Here is a 27,155-nt window from a genome sequence, read left to right on the forward strand (position 1 = left end):
AGGGAGGTAGAGTGAGATATTAGAAACAGAACAGGACGGGACAGTATGAAACAAGGAGGTAGAGTGAGATATTAGAAACAGAACAGGACAGGACAGTATGAAACATGGAGGTAGAGTGAGATATTAGAAACAGAACAGGACGGGACAGTATGAAACAGGGAGGTAGAGTGAGATATTAGAAACAGAACAGGACAGGACAGTATGAAACATGGAGGTAGAGTGAGATATTAGAAAATGGTGGTGTCACAAGTAAGAAGTAGTGAGAAGGAGAAGTGAGAACTAAAAAGAGAGAGGAGGGAGGTCAGTTCTTCCCTTCCTGTTAGTTCTTCCCTGTGTCCTCATTACTGACACTGACTGAGTGTTGAGTGCACTCCTTGCTTTAGGATGGAGGTTGAAGGTGGGAGGATATGCTGTTTTAGTGAGATGGTACTGTAACAGTATCATAACCCTAACACACACACACACACCCCAGGCATGAGGCACAGAGAGCGAAGCATGCTGCTCATCAATCACAAAGAACAGAACTGCTCAATAAGGTCAGCTGCCCTGGGCTCTAATTTTCTCTCAGGCTATTGTCTCTCAAATGCACATCAAACTATTAAAGACTGCTCAAATATCTATAATGAAGTAAACTTATTCAACTATTCCTTCTGACCTTAGAGAATGACAAAGTGAGAGCTGTATTGTGTGAACTCTGCCTTACTCCCACTGCCAAATTCACACTGACACACACATAATTTATTGGGTGGCAGGTAGCCTAGTGGTTAGAGCATTGGACTTGTAACCGAAAGTTTGCCAGATTGAATCACCGAGCTGACAAGGTAAAAATCTGTAGTTTTGCTCCTGATCAAGGCAGTTAACCCACTGTTCCTAGGCCGTCATTGAAAATAAGAATTTGTTCTTTACTGACTTACTAGTTAAATTAAGGTTAAAAAAATGACAAGGATAAGCTATCTGACCCACTCACCAGAGAGGCGAAAAAGGTGTGTATTAGTTTTGCTCTCAGTTCTGAAAGTGGTATTGCCATTGGTTATCATATACACCCTTATCTTCTTGTGCGTAAAGAATCACCCACAAACAGGGTTTTTCTGTTGCTTTATGTTCAAAAACGGAAAGCATTATCAATAGGGATGTAGGAGGTGGTTTAACCCATGAAGAGACTTAAAGAGTCATAGAACTGGATATGTGATAGAGAAAGTGAGGAAAGAAAGAGATTGAGAAAAAAGAGAACCAAATACTTTCTCATGACATTGGGTTGACATTTCTGGGTCTGCACCTTGTCTCGCAACGCAGTGGAGAGAGAGAGAGAGGAGAACAGGAGAGGGGAGAAGAGAAAGGGAGAGGTAGAAGAGGGTGGAAGAAGAGCGGGACAAGCTGTTATGTCCCATTTTTTGCGACTCTACATGCCGCTCACACTGACAAGTCACTGTTACACCTCTTCCCCCTTCCTCCATACCTCCGTCCCTCCACCAGTCCAGGTTTAGAATCCTCCCGCTCTTCCTCCCTGAACAAAACATAAAGTCCCTCAACCCTGTGTTATCTATACATGGAGAGTGTGTCATGGTTTCCATATTCTGTGTCATCAGTGTCAGTCTGCAGAGGGGGAACATAAACAAGCGAGCGGCACTTTTTAAATTTATACTCAACTAGACAAGTCAGTTAAGAACAAATTCTTATTTACAATGATGGCCTACATCAGCCAAACCTGGATGACACTGGGCCAATTGTGCACCACCCTATGGGACTCCCAATCATGGCCGGTTGTGAGACAGCCTAGAATCAAACCAGGGTGTCTGTAGTGACACTTCTTGCACTGAGGTGCAGTGCCTTAGACCGCTGCACCACTCGGGAGCCCAAATGGACACCACTAAAGTCCAGCTGAGTGGGTAGGTGCCTGTGTCCGTGTCAATGGATGTGTCCCAAATGGCATCCTATTTCCTAGTGCACTATTTTTGACCGGGGCCTCTGTTCAATAGTAATGCACTATACCTGTATAGGGAATAGGGTGCCATTTGGGACTCGGGCTATGTCTGTCTGTAGTGGTGGTGAGTGGTATTAACTGTCCCTGGGGGATAAAGGTATCTTATTGGCTGGGGGTCATTAGCTGGGCTTTCATAACAACGCAAAGTCCCATTATGCTCACCAGCACGACAGGGCTTCCTTTCAATTTAATCAAACAATGATCACATTACCACATTACACTGAGTGGTTCTCATTAACTTATCAAAGAGACTCCGTGTAGATACTCAGTAGTAGAGATAGATAGTAGTACCACTAGGCAGAGGAGTCAGAAAGTATCAGTGGAACATGTACATCATGGACCCTCTGGGTGAGCATGTGGTCATTAACCGTGTATGTGTCCCAAAGAGCACCATATTCCATATATAGTGCACGACTAGAGCTCTATGGGGTCCCATTTGGGACATAGTCGTGCACTATCTTCCTCCGGCTGCTGTGACCTCTTGCTTCTGTAGCTGTGACCTATTAGAGCATTAGAGCCATGTATGTCAGTGCAGAGCTGGGAGAGTCAGCTGTGTGGAGCCAGATCCACCAGGAAACCAGCGCTCAATGTAATCTAAACATGCTAAATGTACCTCCCCTCAGTGTTCTGCAGCCCAGCAGGCGAGCAAACAGAGACAGGGCCATATTGCAGAGTCACACCCCACAGAGATGGAAGCAGTGGATTGAAGGAGCCAGAGGTTTTGGGGTCCTGGCCCCACACTCTCAGTGGTTGGTGGGATAGTTTTGGGGCAACAATCAACGGTGTGTGTGTGTGTATGTGTGTGTGTGTGTGTGTGTGTGTGTGTGTGTGTGTGTGTGTGTGTGTGTGTGTGTGTGTGTGTGTGTGTGTGTGTGTGTGTGTGTGTGTGTGTGTGTGTGTGTGAGTGTGTGTGAGTGAGTGAGTGAGTGAGTGTGTGAGTGTGTGTGAGTGAGTGAGTGAGTGAGTGTGTGAGTGAGTGAGTGAGTGAGTGAGTGAGTGAGTGAGTGAGTGAGTGAGTGAGTGAGTGAGATAGTAGTACTAAATCAAAAGTGCAGAGTCAGAAGCTGAGTTCCACACCCACAGGTGTGCAGAGGGCGTCCTGCAGGATAAGGACTTCCCCAGTTCTGTCATGAGTCAGGATCTACCTGTTATGTAACCATGCCTGGAGTAGAGCAGTGACACACACCTGTACCGACCGGTCCCACAGATGTCTTACCGTACAGCAGGGCATACACACATGCATGCATACACACACACACACACACACACACACACACACACACACACACACACACACAGTTTAATTAATGTATAATTAAGCCTCCATATAGCTATAGACAAATGTATATGTGCACTTAACTTAACTCTGTGATGAGCTCTTTAGTAGTGATGGTGTGTGTGTGTCTGTGAATGCGTGTTTGCCAATGTGCGTGCCGTGAGCTTATGTGTGTGCCTGCGTGTGGGGTGGATATATTTGCACATGATGCAGAAACATTGGATGATGTTGAGTAATTTACAGTTCTGGTGCCAGTTTAGCCTCAGGGACAGTGCTAGCAGCAGCAGCAGCCAACTCTACCACCTCCACACCCGCAGAGTTTTGCCCAAACCCAGACTACACCCACAGCCTACCCGTGTGATCCAAACCCACACACATCAGGACTTTACGTAAAACTCAGCCCAAGTCTTCTCCCACATAGAGAGTTTTAGGACAGACATACTCACAGTACTGCACATATACTACACTCTAGCCTGTTTAGGAGACTACAACAAGTCACAGTGAAATGCAGTGAGGGAGTGGATGCAGTTTTGACTAAGCAGTTGCACTATTGTAAAACCACATTTTGAAGATGGCAATCAATCATCATCACCCATTGGTATAAATGTTTCATGATGTGTGTACAATAGTAAGATCATTCAATGTTACACAGGAGATGACCAAGAATCTGTGAAACCAAACGAGGACACTTGTGCATAATAACTAAGACTGCTGCGTCCACAGTGCAGTGTGTATGTAGCTACCTGGTCGACGTCACATTGCCACAGTCTACAGAGCAAGCGAGCAGTAAAGGCTACTTCCTCGATCAACGGAATCACAGAACGAGCAACGGGAAGGAAGACAAGAAAAAGAAAAGTCACAGAACAATAAATTATCTCTACATTTGCAAGACGAGGTAAGTCAAGGGGAAAATACTTTCGGTCATTTGAACAATTGAGAAAGACGCGTATACGTTCATAACTTCGCTGTTGTTACGTTTTGCAATGTAGTTTAATACCTTTTTAGGTTGATTATTTAAATAGGCTTTATTGAAGAAAACATTACATACAGTGCACTGGAAACTTTACGAAAGCTTGCGCAAAGCTTGCGTGAATACTAGGTAGGTAGTATTTCCGTAACCCCAGAAAATGAAGAAAACGTTGTCAACTGTAATGTTATATATTGATATTGGCGTGCACTGACATCCGCTACATTCCGGGTAAAAAAAATTGTACAGTACATTTTCATGTGCAAGGGGCAAATGAATTATTCAAATAGAAACTTGGCATTTTCGAATACTGGGGGAAAACGTGGTTGGTTTTCATACTTTTGACTAATTGTGTATTTCTCAACACCATGTATTTAACTAGGCAAGTCAGTTAGGATCAATTCTTATTTACAATGACGGCCTACCCCGGACGACGCTGGGTAAATTGTGCGCCGCCCTATGTGACTCCCAATCACGGCCGGTTGTGATACAGGCTAGAATCGAACCAGGGCCTGTAGTGACGCGAGCACTGCGATGCAGTGACCACTGCCTTAGACCACTGCCCCACTCGGGAGCCCCACTATTAGGCTATATCTCACGAGACTATTTTCAATATTAGGAGAAATACCAAGGTCTTGGGTTGAAATGGGGAAGCTTTGTATCCTCCTATCTTATTCCAACATAGAGTTACAAGCCATTAACACACCACTTGTGACAAACAGCCACATCCAGGGTTGGTTGTCACACAGTATGGGCAAAGATTTTTATATCTAACCCAAGATAGACCACAGCCTGTCGTTTCCAATGGAGCAAATTAATCATAGTCGGCAGCACAAGTAAGGAGGTGGGCAGAGCCAAGTATACCCGAGCCAACAAGGTGAAAAATGTGTTGAAGTGCCCTTGAGCAAGGCAGTTAACCCTAATTTACTCTATACTACTATGGCTGACACTGTAAAATAACACTTTTCACTTCACCTATCCGGTGTATTTCACAATAATCGCAGTGTTTGCCTTTTTTTCTAGCAACAATTGAACTAATTTACAATAAAATAAACAAGTTCAGCCGTTATTTGAAAAAAGAAAAGTCTTTATTTATTTAACAGTATTTCTATCTAACATAATAAAAATAAATAAGTAAAAATGTATTAACCATAGTTGAATATTTGCTTTGACATTGTAGTTCTTACTCCACTCAAATTGTCATATCAACACTTAATAAAATCAACAGTAACCATCAGATATTTGGATGAAAATATATATATGTGTGTGTGTGTGTGTGTGTGTGTGTGTGTGTGTGTGTGTGTGTGTGTGTGTGTGTGTGTGTGTGTGTGTGTGTGTGTGTGTGTGTGTGTGAGAGAATGTTGCTGCTGACTCTCAGTCGGAGTCACATGACTCACATTTTTGACAAGCAGGTCCGGACTGGACCAAATCTGAACCAATCAGAGATGCCTGTGTTTCACAAGTTTGGACAGCACAGTATACAGTAGAGCATAGTAGAGTACAGTACAGTAAAGTAAATAAAAGTGTAATGAACTCAGTGCAGTACAGTAGAGTAGTATAGAGTACCGTAGGGTACAGTAAAGTAGAGTATAGTTCAGTACAGTATAGTACAGTAGAGCACAGTAGGATACAGTACAGTAAGGTAAAGTAGAGTACAGCACAGTATAATGTACTGTATTATGTCCTACTGTACTCAACTGTACTGTGGTGTACTATAATTTACTGAATTAAACTAAACTGTACTCTATCTTGCTCTACTTTACTGTACTCTACCAAATTAAACTGTTTTGCACTGTACTGTGCTGTAGTGTGCTGTCCAAACTTGTGAAACAGATGTCTTTTCAACATCTGGAAAATAAGTATTCTAGGCATCTTTTCATCGTCATTTAGCTTACTGGGTACATTGTTACAATGGGGATGGTTGTCAGATTGTAACAAGCAACCCCAACATCAATTTGACAACCATCGCCAACCACCCCAATGCTAATTAAGATGCTAGTTACCACATTGCTTGACCTAGGAACTCACAAATAGGCTTGAAATAAAGCTATCCCTTTCCTCGTTCCAATAAATATATTTTATGGATACTTCCATCAACTATTTATAAAAGAAATAACAAGCATACAAATGTTTACTTTCAACCATGAAACATTCTATTAACCGTCTCACCTCGATGTTTTGTGATCCTGTCCTGAATTGACCACATGAAGGACCTCTCCTATAGAGGACACACATGTTTATGTTGAAATGATTACACAGTAATAATAAGCAGTGATAATCAATCCATGAGACAATCAACCGTGGTCTTCCCTTCTTCAAATTATTCTCAACTGTAAACGCATGGGTCTTATTGTGAGCAGACTGTCAACACATTTAAATAAATAAAGCCAGACCTTACTCAGTTATGAGACAATGAGAGAAAACATTATTTTTCATTTGTAATACCTTGCTTTCAAAGCACTCTGGGGTTTCTCAAGATCATGACATTCTGTGGGTTCATTGTGACATGCATGATGCAAGGCATTGCCATTGATGTAGAAGCAGTTTTAAAGACTTCCACTTATCCACACTGTTCGGTTTATTTCCCAATTACTGGACATGTCATGACCACTTCTGCATGTTTGTTGTTCACTAATAACTAGGTTGAAAACAAAGGTAGTTTCTATACATTTACTGTCAAACTTTTATATGCAACTTTACTTGCGAAAAGAAGCCCCTTTTTAAGTTGCATTGCATTTGATGAGTCAACACTGTGTCTTATCATAATGCCAACTGAATTTTGTGAACCACATCCACATTTGACAAACAGCGCACAGATGAAGCAAGAACAAGACAAGATTTCTGTACACCCACCCGTTAACCAACTTGTACTGATCTGATGGTGTGTGTGTGTGTGTGTGTGTGTGTGTGTGTGTGTGTGTGTGTGTGTGTGTGTGTGTGTGTGTGTGTGGTGTGTGTGTGTGTGTGTGTGTGTGTGTGTGTGTGTGTGTGTGTGTGTGTGTGTGTGTGTGTGTGTGTGTGTGTGTGTGTGTGTGTGTGTGTGTGTGTGTGTGTGTGTGTGTGTGTGTGTGTGTGGAAGTGTGTGTGTGTGTGTGTGTGTGTGTGTGTGTGTGTGTGTGTGTGTGTGTGTGTGTGTGTGTGTGTGTGTGTGTGTGTGTGTGGAAGTGTGTGTGTGTGTGTGTGTGTGTGTGTGTGGAAGTGTGTGTGTGTGTGTGTGTGTGTGTGTGTGTGTGTGTGTGTGTGTGTGTGTGTGTGTGTGTGTGTGTGTGTGTGTGTGTGTGTGTGGAAGTGTGTGGAAGTGTGTGTGTGGAAGTGTGTACAAGTTTGTACAAGTGTGTACAATGTACATGGAGTAAAGATATCATTTAACTTCCTATTCCATTGTGTACCACTATAAATACTGGACTGTGCATTGTGCTGCGTCCTCCATCACAGGGTGGTCATCTTTATCCATATGCTACCAGGCTTTTTTTCTGGATTAAAAAGGGGTTTAGGTGGTGAGCGTGACAAGGGGCGTGGCAAAGGGCCTGAATTTTAGAGAACATTTTAGAGGCCCCCATCTTGGTGGTGTTTTTTGTTGTTGCATTTTTAGCACTTTTAAGCCAATTACAGTGTTTTTTATTGCACAGCTCAACGATCAGAAGATCATGCCTACACTGTAACATCGTTCAGCTAACTAGTTGCCATGGCTTCGGCTGTGACTGCATTGGACCTGTGTCATAGAGTAACAGCTGAATAATGATCACTTTGAATGGCCCATTACATTTAAGTTATGAGTCTGTGTTAGAAATCTTGTAGTCATTACCGCTCTCTCTCCCTTCATCCCACTCTCCCTTCATCTCCCTCTCTCTGTTAGATCATAAGTATTTGTTCTTGCCCGTTGGTTTGGTAACAGACTTCAACACTAAATTGCACTATATGTAGTACAGTACACTACTGGCTCTAATCTCTCATGGACAAACTACGTAAACATAAATGGTACCGTAGATATGTCATGATACAGCGGGATGCGTGAGATAACAAGCAGCATTAGTTCCGGTGTTTGTTTTATCACTGGTTATTTGGACAAATCACAATTTCGCAGGTGTTAGCATCCTTCGAATTTCAGGAGGGAATATATGGCCCATAGACTTTACGTAACTTGCAAGAGAGTGGAGCTTTCCGTTCCGGTTCCGATCCTCGTTCTATCTCTTCTCTATATCTTATCTCAATTTTGTTATTTTAACAACCAGGTAATCCAATAGCAAAAAAAAGTACGATACATACAAATTGCCCTTTAAATGTAGTATGCTACAGTACTGTAAATTACAGGATATTACACTGTTTTCACATTAGGCAATACACTTGCACTACCCATTAAAATTGACTAAACATCACATTTCCATAATGTCTATACCATGTGTGATCATTGAAGAAATGAACTAAACAATGTTTAGCAGACACTAGTTTGCATCAAACTTGTCTTGAGCATTTGGCCATAGGTTCCCATCGAAATCTCAGTGAATATCCTCATTGTTCATGCACCTGGGAAAAAACCTTTTGGCATGGCGAATCCAAGCCTGATTTAGGCCTGGACTGAAATCATTGCATACCTCATCCATGGCCTGAATGAGGGTGGTACGCTCATGGGGATGACAAGCAAACATCTTCCACTGGGGTCACATACCAAAATGTGTGGACTGTTGTCACTTTGGATTAAAGTATCTGCTACATAAATAGCATATATTACAGTATTACAGCACTGTTTTGGCCAACGCAATTTTAGTAAAGCAGTATGAACCTCTCCCTTTCTTGTTTTGGACATTCTGGATTATTTGCATATTGGTATTGTATTGATATTGTATAACTGCACTGTAGGGGCCAGAAACACAAGCATTTCGCTGCGCCTGCTGTAACATCTGCTTATCTGTAGTAGACAAACCAGTTTACATGGCAAATCTAAATGTTTATCAAATGTTTAAGTGATCATCAATTAAGAGCAGTCGGATTAAGTAGTAGTAAAATATATTTTAACAAAAGAGAAGATAATCATGTCAAAAGTAATGTGAGCATTGCAATGTGAAAGGCAATTACTTTATATGAACATGTATTTCAATTTGAAACATGTATTTCTAGATGAAACACTAATTAGGTGTTTATAGACTATTTTTTACTGTATTATTGACTGTATGTTTGTTTATTCCATGTGTAACTCTGTGTTGTTGTATGTCTCGAACTGCTTTGCTTTATCTTGGCCAGGTCGCAGTTGTAAATGAGGACTTGTTCTCAACTAGCCTACCTGGTTAAATAAAGGTGAAATAAATTTTATATATTTATAACACCAGCACGCTTATATATATATATATGACCCAAATATATATATATAGGTTTGTAGGTTTGGTGAAAAAGTGACTATATGATTTTGTGTGATGTACTTAGTCAATTAAACATGTGCTTAGAGTTGTGAAACAACTGGCTTTTTTTTGATGATCTATTTTGAGCTTGGAAATAAATCTTAATCACCAAAGCTTTATTTTATTTTATTTAACCTTTATTGGCAAGTCAGTTAAGAACAAATTCTTATTTTCAATGACGGCCTAGGAACAGTGGGTTAACTGCCTGTTCAGGGGCAGAACGACAGATTTGTACCTTGTCAGCTCGGGGGTTTGAACTCGCAACCTTCCGGTTACTAGTCCAACGCTCTAACCACTAGGCTACCCTGCCGCCCCAATATATTATATTATTATAATATTATAATATTATAATATCAAGTTTGAGAGGAGTAAAACAGTGAGCTGACATTCCCTTTTTATGCATTGTAGAGAGGCCCACAGTATTTGAGCCTCGCAGGTCCCGTTTTGGACGTGCGTAAAACCCTGATGTAGTCTACGTTTCCATGCCCAACATGAAACGAGAGATGATAACCTTGGTGAATACTGGTGAACCTCCTATTTAGAAGTCATATGTAACCAGTAAAAATAGCTTGTTTTCCGTGTCATATGTTCAAAACCCAAGCCCTCCCATAGGCCTACTATAACGACGGCTGGTTCGACAGCAATCCCGGTCTTTAAAAAAAAACATGGATATATTATGATATCTTTACATTTTACATGTATTTATTGTTGTTTAAAAAAAACTGGTGGCTTGTTTTTCGTTACATTTTATTACAGCCAAACTTCTTAGAAGGATTCACCTTCCTCGCACGCTCGCAACTTCTGGAGATGTGTGAATGCGATCTGATCTGTAAAATGGTTCCGATTATGTTCATAAAACATAGGCCTATTGGGAGCAGTATAACGCTGCGTGGATATTCTCCCTTTCTATTTATATTGGATCTTTGTCCAGCATCTGTGAAAAGTTTGGATGTACGTAAACCCTCCATTGTATGCGTTGTTTTAATATGATATGCCCATGGGGAGAAATGATGGTGCCTGTAAGTTTGGCATAGCCGATTTAAAACAAGTTGTTTCGTTTTGATTACAATTATTCGTTATCTTCTGAGGCTTTATCAATCATTCATTTAATATTGCTTATTGACAACGTTAGGCATGTCCATGCTCAGCCATAATGCAATTTACAGTAATCCTAGCCCCTATATCAGTGCTAATTATATGTATATATTTTCATATAAAAACCAAGCAATTACTTAACGTATTTAGAAAAGATAGGTCTGTATTTTGTATTTTTCTTCTGTAAACCATTTAACAAACTATAGCGGACTAACATTGGAATTGGAGTTGATTATACGCAATACATAAAAGACTGTTTTGCCTTTGAACACGCTCTGATTGGCCAGTGAGGGCCAAGCCTCGACACACCCACAACGTGTTTATTCATCAAAACCCAGCTCTTTCGAGCCAATGCCATCAAGTGCGCCAATAATTGTGATAGTAAAAATATTCCTGACACACCCTTGAACATATAAGCTACTGCCTGTGGTTGATTTACCAAATAGAGCCCAGTGGTGTGTGATGTCATTGTCTGAGGTGCTATCAGTCAGCTGTCTGTGAGTCATAAGGGGAACAGGCACGCACACACAGAGTTTATTATTGTGTGAATGAGAGAGAGAGAGAGAGAGAGAGAGAGAGAGAGAGAGAGAGAGAGAGAGAGAGAGAGAGAGAGAGAGAGAGAGAGAGAGAGAGAGAGAGAGAGAGAGAGAGAGAGAGAGAGAGAGAGAGAGAGAGAGAGAGAGAGAGAGAGGAAACGGAAGGGGTTATGAGCTCACAGCACATTGATAAGCTCTACATAAATATAATGTGTTATTATTATTAGGTTCAGTTGCTACCACATATACTGTACAGAGAGAGAACTAACTGGTGGACAAGGTTAGTTAACAATGGACCTTGAACATAGGAAGAGAAAGGGTCCTTGTCAACCCAGGCTCTGATCTGATAGGTAATCTATATCAATCTCTGTGATTCCCTGGTAACACACGCACAGGCATGCACGCAGTCACACAAACACAGGCACGCACACACAGAGTTTATTATTGATCAACACCTGAAAGCAGCATAGCTCAAGGCTTGAACAAACACATGGACACCTCCTTTAGTACTGCATGACATTCCTGTCTCTCTTCCACCTCTTTCTGTCCTCTTAACGTTTTCTTTTTTTCCTGTCCTTGTTTCTGCCTCCATTTCCTTGTCTCCTGACTTATTGTTGATGTGTATGGGGTGGTGGTGTAGAGCTGGTGAACAGAAACACAGGACTTTGGACATATTGAGACCTGCTCCCTCCCAGGAATGCAGGGAAATACCTTCACTCCCAGAGTTACACTCAGAGAGGATCAGTTAACCTTGTGGGGACACACAATTCAGTCCCATTCAAAATCCTATTTTCCCTAACCCTAACCCTTACTCTAACCCTAACCCTAACCATAGCTCCTTACCCTAACCCTAAAACCAACCCTAGCTCCTAACCCTTATCATAATTCTAACCCTAACACTAATTCTAACCTTAACCTTGAACCAAGTAGCATTTGACCTCGTGGCAACCAACAAAATGTCCCCAGTTAGTCAAAAATTTGTTTGTTTACTATTCTTGTGGGGACATCTGGTCCTCACAAGAATAGTTAAACATGTCAACACACACACACACACACACACAAACACACACACACACACACACACATGCACATTCTTCAACACCTGCTCCTATAATTTCACACCATACATACGTTCTCACGGACAAAATGATCAAAGCAGCTGTCATTGACAGAAGTGCTTTGCCTTTCTGTGTTCCTACTGCAGCCTATGAGTGTGTTGCTTTGAATTAGGATTCTCCTAATGTGATATTGAACCCTCAGTTTAAGTTTAACCGGCAGTTCACAGTGTCATTAAAGTCAGAGTCTACTTGTTGCAGTATGTGAGAAGGGCATTGTTTCTCAGATTTGAATCATTATTTAGTTCAGTGATGGATCTCAGGCCTATTTCACAGAGACAGTTTCTGTTTGTTTAGGTGACTCATAGAATCTCTTTCTTTCTCTCACACACACACATCTCTCTCACTCTCACACACACATACGCACGCACGCACGCAAACACACAATCTCTTTCTGTCATATGACTCGATTAGGGGACTGATATCTAATCGCTTCTCCCTTTCTCTCTGTCTCTCCACATTTCCCTCTACCTTATCCATTTTGCTTGTCATCTTGAGTGGATACATATCACACCTTAGGCTTTGCTTATACTTTTACAATGATCAAACAATGAATGAAACAAATATCCATATTAGTTGCATGTGACTGATGATGCAGGGTGTGTGTATGTGTATGTATAGCTCTCATCACCATTGGTGATGTTCAGATGCCATATCTTAATTTGATCATCCCGTTGTTGCAGGAACATTTTTGTGTATTCAAGGTTTAAAAAGGCTTCTAAAGTTTGTAATTTCCACTTAAAAATGTCAGACTTGATTTGCCCTAATTAAAAATGTACCAACCCCTACAAAAAAGTCCAGTAATTATAATCCACATAACAATTGACATTTCCTGTTGCTGCAGGATTATTTTCCTGCTGTAGCAAACTGGCTCAAATTAAGATCCTACATCTGTAACTGAATCACGTCTGTCATGTGCGTATGAACAGAAGGCTGAGTGATGGACTGTTTCTAGAAATATGTTGCTGTGGTTACATTCTGCTTGGCCATGTCTTTGAACAGGTGGCCCAGTGACGCGTCACCATGGAACCCTTCTTGCGGATCGCCTTCAACTCTTACGATCTGGGTGTTCTGTCCCCCTTGGCCCCTTCTGATACCCCCTTCTGTGCCATCAAGATGAAGGAGGCCCTCACCACCGGTGAGAATCTGACTATTACTATAGTTACTAGTGTGTTATAGTAGAAATATATTAATCCCATTGTCCCACACAGTCACATTGTAACCCTGTCATTAAATACTTTATACTGTATGTCCTATGAAAGTCATACACGAGGACCAGTGTTGTACAGATATGCAGGTTTTTAGATTATTAGACAAGAGTATGAAAGAAATCAATCTCTATCTAATCTCTCTTTCTAACCTCTCTTTCTAACCTCTATATAATCTCTCTCCCCCCCTTCCCTCTCTCCCTCCTTCTCTCCAGAGCGTGGTAAGACACTGGTTCAGAAGAAGCCCACCATGTTCCCAGCCTGGAAGGCCAGCTTCGACGCCCACATCTATGAGGGGCGTGTCCTGCAGGTGCTGCTGATGAAGACTGCAGAGGAGCCATTGGCCGAGGTCACAGTGGGCATGTCTGTCCTTGCCGAGCGCTGCAAAAAGGCCAACGGCCACGCTGAATTCTGGGTAAGAGGGACTTTGACTACAGCCTGATTCTCTACTGTCCTGCATGAATTGTGTGTCTAACTTGCAGATGATTGTGTGTGTGTGTGTGTGTGTGTGTGGGTTCAGGTTGACCTGCAGCCCTCAGGGAAGGTGATGATGGCAGTGCAGTACTTCTTGGAGGGAGCAACTGATACAGGTAAGACTCAGGAGATGAAGCCCACCTCTACTCTTCTCATCCTCCTCTGTTCCCCTCCTATCTGGTCTGTTTGTGATCTATATTTTATATGTCATGTTTGTCACTCTGAAGCTGTCTGTCTGTTCCCTCGGTTCTCATCTGTTCAATGCTCACGTTTGGAGTACAGACGGAGCAAGAGGGAACAGAGACAAACTGTTTGTTTGTGTTTGTGGGGACCAAAAGTCCCCACAAGAATAGTAAACAAACTCGAATTTGACCAACTGGGGACATTTTGTTGGTCCCCACGAGTGTGTGTGTGTGTGTGTGGGTGTCAGCATGGACAGAGAGGACTTGGAGAGATTGGGAGTATATGTCCACTGCATTGAATCATATCTACAGTATAAGTCTCAGAGTCCCTGGTCCCTGTTCTAAAGTTTTTATCTCTATCCTTTTACACAAAGACCCACTCTACTATGTGTATGTGCTATCTATTCCACTGTCATCTGTCTCACTCAAGCACACACACACACACACACACACACACACACACACACACACACACACACACACACACACACATAGGTTTTGTGTATGAATACCTGTCTGTTAGTTTTTAAACATAGTTCTCTTACTGGCTCTATAAGGTTTTGCCGGTTTTCTCAAACCAACAGTGGACCAATCACTCCAAATGTTGTCACTACTGTTCCTAACGCTACAGTGATGTTTCTTAACCATAAGGCTGTGCTGTTAGCCTGACTCTCTCCCTGTCACCTATAGAGGGAAAGCCTCCCACAAAGGAGGAGGTAGGGGGTCCCACCATAAACCGCAGACGAGGAGCCATCAAACAGGCCAAGATCCACGAGGTCAAATGTCACGAGTTCATTGCCACCTTTTTCAGACAGCCCACCTTCTGCTCCGTCTGCAGAGAGTTTGTCTGGTCAGTTATCAATTTTGTCCAGCCACCTGTCCTCATGGCTCTTTACTCCTAGATCTACTTTCTGTTAGCTTCATGCTAACAGAAGTCATTCCCTATTTACACGTTTTATTATCAGTTCCATTCATCCAATTTAAGTGGCAACGTCTGGGTCGGTCTACTTTATACTGAGAGACTGAGTGGAGGGATAAGATAAGGCAATGTCTTAGTATGGCCTATGATCTCCTCCTATCTATCTAACTTTAGGGGTTGTGTTTCCGGGAGTGGGTCAGAAGTCTTGCATTGTCTGGAAATGCCAACACAAGACTTATCAACATTTAGCAATGTATTTGCAAAATCAGCACAGCTTCCACTACTAGTCCTGTATTATTAAACTGGAGTTGTGTTGTAGTAGAATAGGTTGTGTCTATGGAGATGGTGGATGAGTATCTGTGTGCTGCTGTATAAACGGTGCTCACCTGTCATCTATATAGTCCATTCTCACTGTGTCTCCATTCATCATCACCGGCCCTCCACAATCTCTCACTCTTATACCTTTGTATTCTACAGGGGGCTCAACAAGCAAGGGTACAAGTGCAGACGTAAGTGTACAATAATGTGGACAACCTACTGCTATACAACCACATACACATAACATCATAGATACACATCTATAAACCCTGTAGTTATAAACACTACCTCAATGCAGAGCAGATTGTACAGCCCTACCAGTGACTTCGATATCTGCCTGTATGAATGGTGCTCACCTGTCATCAATGTACTCCATATCTCTTCTCTCCCAGAATGCAATGCAGCTATTCACAAGAAATGCATCGACAAGATCATCGGCAGGTGTACGGGCACGGCAGCCAACAGCCGGGACACTGTGGTACGTTGGGACTACTAATTAAGTAATTAATTAGATTATTTATTAATTAACTTATTTGTGTCAATCCAATGTGGAGTTTACTCCCTATGAGTTTTCCGTTCTATTGACTAAACTGGTCAGGAGGTTTTCCTCCATTAATAATGTGAACAATAGCTGTGATGCCATTAGCTGTCAAGGTGTCATAGGGTCAGAGTCCAAACTGGCAGGCATCAATCAGACATGTAACCTTGACCAAGGATGAGGTCCCCTCACATCCCCATCAATATTCATCAATAGAAAGGGCCAAAGAGCACATGTAACTGAGCTTAGAGGTTACATTCAAACATGACGGAATTACCTTCACTCATACGTGAGGGGTGGTGAGAAGGGGTGTGTTCTGAGTTAGAAAGGGGCGTATATAAGGCCCTCTCTAGACTAGAGAGAGAGCAGGAGAGGAGACCAAGAGAAAGTGTGCCTGTCTATGACAGTCTACAGGACCCCACTGAAACTACTACAGACAGGACCTAGGCTCAGGAAGAATAACACCATGGCACGCGAAACAAAAGAAGATGGGGAGAGAACAAGGAAGGAAGGAGAGAGAGAGAGAGATGCGCGGGCCATGAGGTACCCTCCCAGGCGGGTGTTTTTCCCCCCTGGTACCGATGGATCTGGGTGTTGATGAGTTGTGTGTGTGTCCATCACAGTTCCAGAAGGAGCGCTTTAAGATTGACATGCCACACCGCTTCAAGAACCACAACTACATGAGTCCTACCTTCTGTGACCACTGTGGCAGTCTGCTGTGGGGCCTGGTCAGGCAGGGCCTCAAGTGTGAAGGTAAGGAGCCGCGTGTGTGTGTGTTGTGTCTGCATTGTCATTGTATTTAACTATATACTGTAACTCTTCTATGCTCTTGTAGATTGTGCCATGAATGTGCATCATAAGTGTCAGGATAAAGTGGCCAACCTTTGTGGAATCAACCAGAAACTACTGGCTGAAGCACTTACACAAGTCAGCCAGGTGAGTGAGGGAGCTGATTGTGTGCATGTGTGTGAATGTGTGTTCTTGCAAGTGCATGTGTGGGTGTGTGTGCGTTGACATATGTTACTGAATGCGTGTGACACCTGACCCAGATCTACTGTATCTGTATGGCTATGGGAACCTGAGCTTCTTGTCCTGGGCCCAGTTTCTTTAAAGTTCTGGATTTCGGCTATCGGGTAGGATAAAATGCATCGAAAAATAATTAATAGGACGGGAGTCCCAATTGAAGTCAATGATTTGTCTGTTCTATTCATTCTATTTCTATGCATTTTATCCTATCCGATGGGTGAAATCCAGATAGATAACTTCTGAAAAACTGGGCCCTGGTATGTTTATGGACAGGAAGACTTTTTGTGGTGCTGAGTCTTCCATCAACCCTAATGCTCCTTATCATGGCCCTGTCTAGCCAATAGCAATTAACTACCTTCCCCTGGACACTATGTTTATATATTATGTTATGACTAAGGTCTGACTGAATAAGCTGCTATGTCATTCTTAAGTCAGCATTATGTAGGCTGTATAACAATGGGGTCAAGTGAAATGCTGTATGACTGTTCAACAACAGTATGTTACAGCCCATCTTTGTTTATGGATATCTGTCAAAGGTGACAACGAAGGTCTTATTTGCTTCTCCCTCTCATCACCCTTCTATATACAGTGGGGAGAACAAGTATTTGATACACTGCCGATTTTGCAGGTTTTCCTACTTGCAAAGCATGTAGAGGTCTGTCATTTTTTAAATCATAGGTACACTTCAACTGTGAGAGACGGAATCTAAAACAAAAATCCAGAAAATCACATTGTATGATTTTTAAGTAATTAATTTGCATTTTATTGCATGACATAAGTATTTGATCACCTACCAACCAGTAAGAATTCCGGCTCTCACAGACCTGTTAGTTTTTCTTTAAGAAACCCTCCTGTTCTCCACTCATTACCTGTATTAACTGCACCTGTTTGAACTCATTACCTGTATAAAAGACACCTGTCCACACACTCAATCAAACAGACTCCAACCTCTCCACAATGGCCAAGACCAGAGAGGGTGTAAGGACATCAGGGATAAAATTGTAGACCTGCACAAGGCTGTGATGGGCTACAGGACAATAGGCAAGCAGCTTGGTGAGAAGGCAACAACTGTTGGTGCAGTTATTAGAAAATGGAAGAAGTTCAAGATGACGGTCAATTATTATTATTATTTTTTTTACCTTTTTTTAACTAGGCAAGTCAGTTAAGAAACAAATTCTTATTTTCAATGATGGCCTAGGAACAGTGGGTTAACTGCCTGTTCAGGGGCAGAACAACAGATTTGTACCTTGTCAGCTCAGGGGTTTGAACTTGCAACCTTCCAGTTACTAGTCCAACACTCTAACCACTAGGCTACCCTGCCACCCCAAATCACCCTCGGTCTGGGGCTCCATACAATATCTCACCTCGTGGGGCATCAATGATCATGAGGAAGGTGAGGGATCACCCCAGAACTACACGGCAGGACCTGGTCAATGACCTGAAGAGAGCTGGGACCACAGTCTCAAAGAACCATTAGTCATGGATTAAAATCCTGCAGCGCACGCAAGGTCCCCCCGCTCAAGCCAGCGCATGTCCAGGCTCGTCTGAAGTTTGCCAATGACCATCTGGATGATCCAGAGGAAGAATGGGAGAAGGTCATGTGGTCTGGTGAGACAAAAATAGAGCTTTTTGGTCTAAACTCCACTCGCCATGTTTGGAGGAAGCAGAAGGATGAGTACAACCCCAAGAACACCATCCCAACCGTGAAGCACGGAGGTGGAAACATCATTCTTTGGGGATGCTTTTCTGCAAAGGGGACAGGACGACTGCACTGTATTGAGGGGAGGATGGATGGGGCCATGTATCGCGAGATCTTGGCCAACAACCTCCTTCCCTCAGTAAGAGTATTGAACATGGGTCGTGGCTGGGTCTTCCAGCATGACAACGACCCAAAACACACAGCCAGGGCAACTAAGGAGTGGCTCCGTAAGAAGCATCTCAAGGTCCTGGAGTGTCCTAGCCAGTCTCCAGACCTGAACCCAATAGAAAATCTTTGGAGGGAGCTGAAAGTCCGTATTGCCCAGCGACAGCCCCGAAACCTGAAGTATCTGGAGGTCTGTATGCAGGAGTGGGCCAAAATCCCTGCTGCAGTGTGTGCAAACCTGGTCAAGAACTACAGGAAACGTATGATCCCTGTAATTGCAAACAAAGGTTTTTGTACCAAATATTAAGTTCTGCTTTTCTGATGTATAAAATACTTATGTCATGTAATAAAATGCAAATTAATTACTTAAAAATCATACAATGTGATTTTCTGGATTTTTGTTTTAGATTCAGTCTCTCACAGTTGACGTGTACCTATGATAGCAATTACAGACCTCTACATGCTTTGTAATTAGGAAACACTGCCGATTTTGCAGGTTATCAAATACTTGTTCTCCCCACTATGTATTATCTCTCCCTATATTTCCTGTATGTCTTTCAGAAATCCTCCACTCGGCGCTTGGACCCAACCCTAGCTGACCCAGATATAGGGGTCTATCAGGAAGTCAATAGGAATTCCACTACTGGTCTGGATGTTAATGGTCAGTCTGTGTTTGATTTTATGAACATATTTGATGTGTTATTTTAAATTAGCTGAAATCAAGTTTGTGTGAATGGTCTGGAGTAAAATATGTTTTTATATATAACGTTAATTATAATGATGATTATGATTGTGGTGATGACCTTATAAGCTGTGTCTTCCCCCAGACGGCCACCCTTATGGCAGGCTGTGGAAGGGCTCCAGCCCGCATCCCCCATCTCGCCTCACCCACCTGACACTCATCAACGTAGACAACTTTGTCTTTCACAAGGTCCTAGGCAAGGGCAGCTTTGGCAAGGTAAGCCTGGTACAGCAGACATTCAGGATTCCAGAGCAGTAAAGCAGTAAAGCTCACCACAGTACAGTTCACATACAATGAAGCAGTAGGGACAACAGACTTTAATATTACCACCAATATAATATTTAATCAGGCTCTCCTCTCTTCTTTCCTTTATTCTGTCCCTCCTCTCTTCAACCCCCTCTCTCCAGGTCCTGCTGGCAGAGTTGAAAGGTCAGGGGGAGTGGTTTGCGGTGAAGGCCCTGAAGAAAGACGTGGTTCTGATGGATGATGATGTGGAGTGTACCATGGTGGAGAAGAGAGTCCTGGCCCTGGCCTGGGACAACCCCTTCCTCACACACCTCTACTCCACCTTCCAGTCCAAGGTACAGACTGTAGCCCTACACACACTCCTTGGTCCTCTTACTGTGTGCCTTTCTGGTTATTATAGCAACATATAGCAGCACTATTTTTTCTGATTAACATTACTAATAACAATAAGTGTCTACAAAAGCTGTCTCCAATAAGAAGTGATGTAAACACAGACTCGCTATCATAGCTCATTACACTACTACTGTGCTAGGTAGCTTTACAGTATGTGTTATGATGCCTGACTTTGACCGTGTTGTCCACAGGAACACCTGTTCTTTGTCATGGAATATCTGAATGGAGGAGACCTGATGTTCCATATTCAGGAGAAGGGACGCTTTGACCTCTACAGAGCAACGTGAGTTTCCCCAGTCACACAGACCGAGATAAACACACACCCCTAATGTCACTATTACTCACTCATAGAGACATACAGACACTCACCACCAATACTTTGATGGAAACCAGACAGCTATAAAGCAAAGACGGTATTTACACAGTGTGAGAATGTAGCTGTGTGTTATGGGGTTTCCCTGCTACATACAGGGAAATTATGCATTGGTGGATTTTGGGTTGGTCACCGTTCATGGGTAGCTGTTCACCATGCAAATGAATCTGTGTGTCTCTCCCTGTCAGTGTGACTGTATTTGTTTTTGCAGGAGTCCCACAAGAGAAAGACTAGATTCAGATAGTTTGAGTGAGGTCAACCACAGAGAAGGTACAGAGTCGCATGGCTGTTGAGACCTTCTGAGTGTGGATCTGAAATGGGATGTTAAACTAACTGGTGCTTAGTTATAGTGGTGTTAAAGTTTTTCAGTCATTAGGTGTCTCTATCCCCTCTATGCTCAGGACAGGTGAGATGACAGGAGACATTCACTTCTACACTGTTGCCAGCTATACCTGATCCAGCATTGGCATCTGCTCCTATTGTCCTTACCCACGCTCCCCAAGGACCGTCTCAGAATGTTCACCTCTCTGCTCTCACTGTATTAATCATTAACTAATTGTGTGTGTGTGTGTGTGTGTGTGTGTGTGCAGCACACAAGCTGGCAGTGCAGAATGGAAAGTCTTGTGGGTTTGGTTTCCTGGTTATGTAATATGTTTCCCAGGGTAGTTTGGTGAACTGTTGAGTTTCAAATGAGTTCCACAATCACATAACAATAAACCTGTATCCACTAACTGACCCTAAGCATCTTAACGCAGTGGCACAGAGACACTGGGCCACACCCTAAACACACTTAACACAGTAAAACCCAATAAACCTGTATCCACTAACTGACCCTAAGCATCTTAACGCAGTGGCACAGAGACACTGGGCCACACCCTAAACACACTTAACACAGTAAAACCCAATACACACTGTTTCTTACTGAGTAGCCTCTTCACAATTTGGCATACTGTTGTGAGGTTCCCCCAGAATACTACACTGTGCATGTGTCTACATGCATGTGCGTGTGTGTGAGTGTATATGGGTCGTTCCACCAATAGAGTGCCTTTCGGGTAGTGTCATTTGGTAAAGAAATTCAATAATTTTAACATTCTGTCATAAAGACCACATGTTCTTCATAAAAACATGTTTTACCAACTAAAGCGGTTAAATTTAAAAAATACTTTAGTAAGTGCCAAATAAAGTAACAGGGCTGACCCTAACACAGTAGATGTTTTCAACATTAAATCCCCTTGTGACAGGGGGAATGGAAGCTTGTTGTGTGCAACACTGAGGGGCAATTAAAAGTTTGGTTCATGTAACAGGGTTGACCTTAAAATGAGGTAGAGGTAAATGAATCAGTAATCACATGAAATAAATAATAATCTTCAGAAATGACTGTCAAAACAACAAAATAACTAGGGCTTTACCATGATGGTGGAAACTTGGGGGTTAAGTGGGTTACAATATTCCAAGAAGTCAGAAAAACGTGAGGGACATGTCTAAATGCTGATTTTTGGAACTTTAACAAGTCTTTATTCATATTAAAAATCTGATTTATTGAATGTTCCGTGTGGTTCATATTAAAGGGCACATCATTTAATATAACAGGCTTTTAAAATTCAATATTGGTGCACTATTTCTACTTAAAATATCAAAAGCGATCTGTTCGTTGAACAAACTACCCATATGATGGTGTGTGTGTGTAGCCGGTTGATACCAGGACATCTTAGATACGGCTGATGCGTGTGACAGTATCTACTTGTGTGTTGAGTGAGAGTCAGAGGAGAAACCTGTCTGGACAAAGCTTACTTCAAGTCAATCATTCAGTCTCTCAATCCCAATCAATCACCAGCGACAAAAGCATACACAGTCTCTCTCCACCTATGTCAAGGCCCAATCAGTTTCCCCATGCCAGAGTTGAAAAGAGAAGCAGGTCAGAGATACTGTAGGCTAATCCTTCAGCTGTGGCTAGGCTGGGGCCACTGGGCCAGGAGCACCTCTCAGGTTTCACCCTACAGTATGAGGCCATTGTTCAGCTCTCCTCTCTGAGCACCACTCTATACAAATGGCCTCTTCAATAATGCAGCTAGCTACACACTGGACTGGAGTCCTCAGCGACAGACAGCAGTGTTCAGGGACTAACTCAATAGGAAAGTAGATAGAATAGTACTCTGCTGCCAGCCAGCTGGATCTCTAGACTGTGTAGTGATGTTTATCTCTCTTTTTCCTCCCTCCTTTCTCCTCTCCCTCCAGGTTCTACTCTGCTGAGATCATCTGTGGCCTTCAGTTTCTGCACTCCAAAGGGATCATTTACAGGTAAATAGCAAATGCCATCATCAGCACTCTAATGTACACTCACTAACTTCTTACTCACTCAATCACATTACCATACAGATAAAAGAAAATGGCCAGAGCCCTTCCACCAAGGATTGATATAGTGATAGTATCACGTTGTGGGACAGTGAGTATGTGATTATTAGCTGTGCTTTTCTGTCCTGTCACAACTCTAGTCACCCTCTCAACCTTTCTACACCACACATTTCTTCCCACCATGTCTTACCTCCAACTCTCCCTCACTTGTTTTGTCTTTCTGCCCTCAGAGACCTGAAGTTGGACAACGTGATGTTAGATCATAGCGGCCACGTAAAGATAGCAGACTTTGGCATGTGTAAGGAGAACGTGTTTGGAGAGAGCCTAGCCACAACCTTCTGTGGGACTCCTGACTACATCGCTCCAGAGGTATGGAACACAGACATACACTCTCAGAAAAAAGGGTTCCAAAAGGGTTCTTTGGCTGTCTACATAGGAGAACCCTTTTTGGTTCCATGTAGAACCCTCTGTGGAAAGGGTTCTACCTGGAACCAAAAGGGTTATTTAAAGGGTTATCCTATGAGGACAGCCGAAGAACCCTTTTAGGTTCTAGATAGCACCTTTCTTTCTAAGGGTATACTGTATACATGGCTGCATCTCATGACACCCTATTCCCTATTTAGTACCCTACTTTTGACCAGAGCCAAAGTAGTGCACTCTGAGAGATGGGTTAGGTGACAACATCACAAAAACGATGCGCACGCTTCAATGGGGCAAAAGTCTGTGTCCATGTGTTGTTGTGATTCTGGATGCAACAACGACAAGAAGCTGCCATGTGGGGAATCATAGGTGGCTGTTTTGAGTTTTTTCCACTGATGTCAAGTTTATGCTAATATGGCAACAATTTTGAAGCTAGCTAACCAACAACTGTAATGATGTATTTGAGAGACAACAAGTGTTCATTGTGGAAATGTATTTATGTTTTCAATAAAAATTGGAGACTAAGTACAGTTTACGTTCTCAACAATCTAAGCCAACCCTGTCTGTTTGCCCCCTTAGTTGAGTCTGTTTCTCTCCTCCTTTGTGTGTTTTTACCCTTGTTCACTGTTTCTCTCCTCCTTTGTGTGTTTTTACCCTTGTTCACTGTTTCTCTCCTCCTTTGTGTGTTTTTACCCTTGCTCACTGTTTCTCTCCTCCGGTTTTGTTGCTAAACAAGCGACCTGTCGATAGGGAATAGGGTATTATTTGAGAAGCAATCACTGCAAATATACCTTTGCGAGTGTCTCACTATGATGATGTCACTGACCGTGTCTTTCTATCTGATGACGTCACTTTTAGATACTGCTGGGTCAGAAGTACTCCTTCTCCGTGGACTGGTGGTCATTCGGGGTGCTGCTCTATGAGATGCTGATTGGTCAGTCACCCTTCCATGGTGATGACGAGGACGAGCTTTTTGAGTCTATCCGCATGGACACGCCACACTACCCTCGCTGGATCACCAAGGAGACCAAGGACCTGATGGAGAAGGTCTGCTCACCCCATTCCCTCCTCCCATACAGTGTCCTATTCTGCCTCGGAGTCTATTTCTCTCCTCCTTTGTGTGTTTTTATCCCTTACTCTCTGTTTCTCTCCTACGTCGCTGCAGCTGTTTGAGAGAGACTCAACTCGCAGGCTAGGCATCGTTGATAACATTCGTGTCCACCCCTTCTTCAAGACCATCAGCTGGCCCGCCCTGGAGAGGAGGGAGGTGGAACCCCCCTTCAGACCCAAAGTGGTACGGTCTAGACATGAGGTTTTATAGTGATGATAAAACAGTTGTAATATATGGGCCTACCATAATATAACGCACAGTATTTGGAGTCATTTCAAAGGGGAGAAGAGGCTGTCACTGACAGCCATTCATGTATCTAAACAAAGATCTACAATAATTTAACTACTGAATGCTCAGTAGAAATTAGGCATAATTTGATTAATCACCGATTGTCTCCATGTATCACTTGTCCTCCCTACTGATTGACATCTCTCCTGCCAATAACAGAAAGCCCCCAATGACTGCAGCAACTTCGACCGGGAGTTCCTCAGTGAGAAACCCTGCCTTTCCCATGGTGACAAGAACTTCATGGATTCCATGGACCAATCAGCTTTCGCCGGGTTCTCCTTCATCAACCCAGAGATGGAGCTTCTCCTGGAAAAGTGAGGGAAGGGCCTGTCAACCAATCCCCATGCTCTTAGTTCTCAGTGACATTACTGGGGTCATAGGGGACGCCAGCGATACATTACTAATGGGTCGTTCCATGAAATGGTTGTCTTTTGGACATGCAAACTTTTAAGAAATTAATTTACAAATATATTTTCTTTCAACATTCGATTGCATTCAATGTGATCAAACTCTCAACTTGAGTGAGCTGTTCAATGTTCAGTATTTGTGACTGTAATAGAAGCACAAGCAGTCTCCTACGGAAAAACACATTTTTCTATCGAAAGACATAAAAATCCTATGAACTAAGAGCATTTTATCTTCATTTGTACCACATTGTCAACCCTGTTACAGACACTTATGTTACTGCCTAACTATTATTTAAATGCATGTTTGAGATAAATCCAACATTTTCTCATTGATTAAGTATTCCTTGAACAAATAACTCACGTATAATATCAAACTGATAAAGTTACCGTTGGGCCTCTAACAGGGTTGACGATAACATTGTTGAGGTTTTAGGTGAAAATCATCCATTACTCCTCATGTGGTGAAGAGCATGGGACCACATGGTGCTCATGAAATTAGGAACTATATTTATGTTCCACACATAATGAAAGTTTAATCAAATAAAAATATTCCTAACATTAATTGAGCGAACAGGGTTAATGTGTTGAGATCGACCACCTCAGTCAAAGATGATAAAACAATTATAAATAGACCAAAAAGAGAGAGAGGACTTCCTTCCCATTCCACCATGCTTTTCAGAAGACCCAATTGATGTCCACTGCTGTGAATCATTTAAATGGGTGGGAATGGTCCATTATTTAAAAGGGGACAAATTGTTTGCAGAAGGGTTGGCCTTAAAAATGAGGGACAGAAGTGAATGCATCACTAATCACACAAATATAAATAATAATCTTCAGAAATGACTCATAGCAGCACAATAACTAGACCTTTACAATGATGGTGAAACGTTGAGATATTTTGGGATTAAGTGGGTTGAAATGTTCCTAGAAGTGACACAGGTTTGATGGAGGAACATGTCAAAATGCATAATTCTGGCCTTTATTCAGGTAAAAAAAATCTGATTTATTGAATTCTCGATGTGGTTTAAATTATAGTGCACTTCATTTACAGGCTTTTAAAATTCAATATTGGTGCATCATTTCTACTTACAATATCAAAGGGATGCAAAAGGCATCCATCTGGTGAAACGACCCTAGGGTCAGGGTCAGTTTGTCAAGGTGTCCTCATTCATGTGATCAAACCCTCAACTTGAGTGAGCTGTTGTATGTTTAGTATTTGTGACTGCAATAGAAGCACAAGCAGTCTTTGGTACTTAGAGAAATTATAGGATTTAAATGTATACAGGAATGGGCCTCTGTTGTACAGATATACTGTAGGTGTTACTGTTTTGTGTGCATGCTAGGGTGTCCAGATGTACACAGGGGGCCTTATATTTTAATGTTGTGACTTGTATTAGGGTTGGAAGGTGTATGTGCGTGCGTGTTTGTGGCTGTGAAAGGAAATGTTTAAAGACCTCATACCAACACCAACCACCTCTCAATCACAACCTCTAAATGTGTCACATGTTCTTGAAAGACTAACTTAATCCAAATGTCCAGTTCGTCACTGCATGGGGAGCCTTTGCCTCTATTGTGTGGTCATTTGGACTGTGTGCCATGTAGTGTTAAGAAGACCAAAAGTTCAGACTGAGCAACTACAGGAATCGCTGCCGTTACATGTAGCCTCAAATGGGACAGGGAAAGATTTGGTGTATGATTATTGTGCTTATTGTGTATGATGCTATGTGAAACTCTTTATTTGAATTGAACTCATTGAGATGCTGTATATAGATCTATTTATCTATATGTATATTGTTGTAAAATGTATATTATTGGTGTGCTAAGGATGTGCTTTTTTTACTGTCTCCATCTTTTACATCTTAATAAAAAATCATCAACTCCTAGTGTCTTCAGTCATTCTACCATATAAAGCATTTTAGATAGCGTGGTTT

The 27,155-nt window shown here is 42.3% G+C and overlaps 1 protein-coding gene across 1 annotated transcript; it reads left to right on the forward strand.

The window, feature by feature from the left end:
* Window positions 1-3,762: 3,762 nt before the first annotated feature.
* On the forward strand, window positions 3,763-27,105 carry LOC112254618 (protein kinase C delta type). The gene is made up of 18 exons (XM_024427336.2): window positions 3,763-4,152; window positions 13,366-13,501; window positions 13,787-13,986; window positions 14,092-14,161; window positions 14,918-15,077; window positions 15,624-15,655; window positions 15,857-15,942; window positions 16,626-16,755; window positions 16,838-16,938; window positions 19,454-19,553; window positions 19,720-19,850; window positions 20,042-20,215; window positions 20,465-20,556; window positions 22,882-22,944; window positions 23,229-23,367; window positions 24,277-24,465; window positions 24,584-24,712; window positions 24,977-27,105. The coding sequence occupies exons 2-18, from the start codon at window positions 13,387-13,389 to the stop codon at window positions 25,133-25,135; spliced, it is 2,070 nt and encodes a 689-aa protein (XP_024283104.1). The 5' UTR covers window positions 3,763-4,152; window positions 13,366-13,386; the 3' UTR covers window positions 25,136-27,105.
* Window positions 27,106-27,155: the final 50 nt, after the last annotated feature.

Source organism: Oncorhynchus tshawytscha, linkage group LG07 (genome assembly GCF_018296145.1).
Source record: "Oncorhynchus tshawytscha isolate Ot180627B linkage group LG07, Otsh_v2.0, whole genome shotgun sequence".
Classification (NCBI taxonomy): domain Eukaryota; kingdom Metazoa; phylum Chordata; class Actinopteri; order Salmoniformes; family Salmonidae; genus Oncorhynchus; species Oncorhynchus tshawytscha.

What these genes read in the sequence shown, in the direction of transcription:
- LOC112254618 (XM_024427336.2), top strand. Translation starts at nt 13,387, where the DNA reads ATGGAACCCTTCTTGCGGATCGCCTTCAACTCTTACGATCTGGGTGTT. An exon ending in ACGGCCACGCTGAATTCTGG is followed by an intron (nt 13,987 to 14,091) that starts GTAAGAGGGACT and finishes GTGTGGGTTCAG; the next exon opens with GTTGACCTGCAGCCCTCAGG. An exon ending in TCCAAAGGGATCATTTACAG is followed by an intron (nt 22,945 to 23,228) that starts GTAAATAGCAAA and finishes TTCTGCCCTCAG; the next exon opens with AGACCTGAAGTTGGACAACG.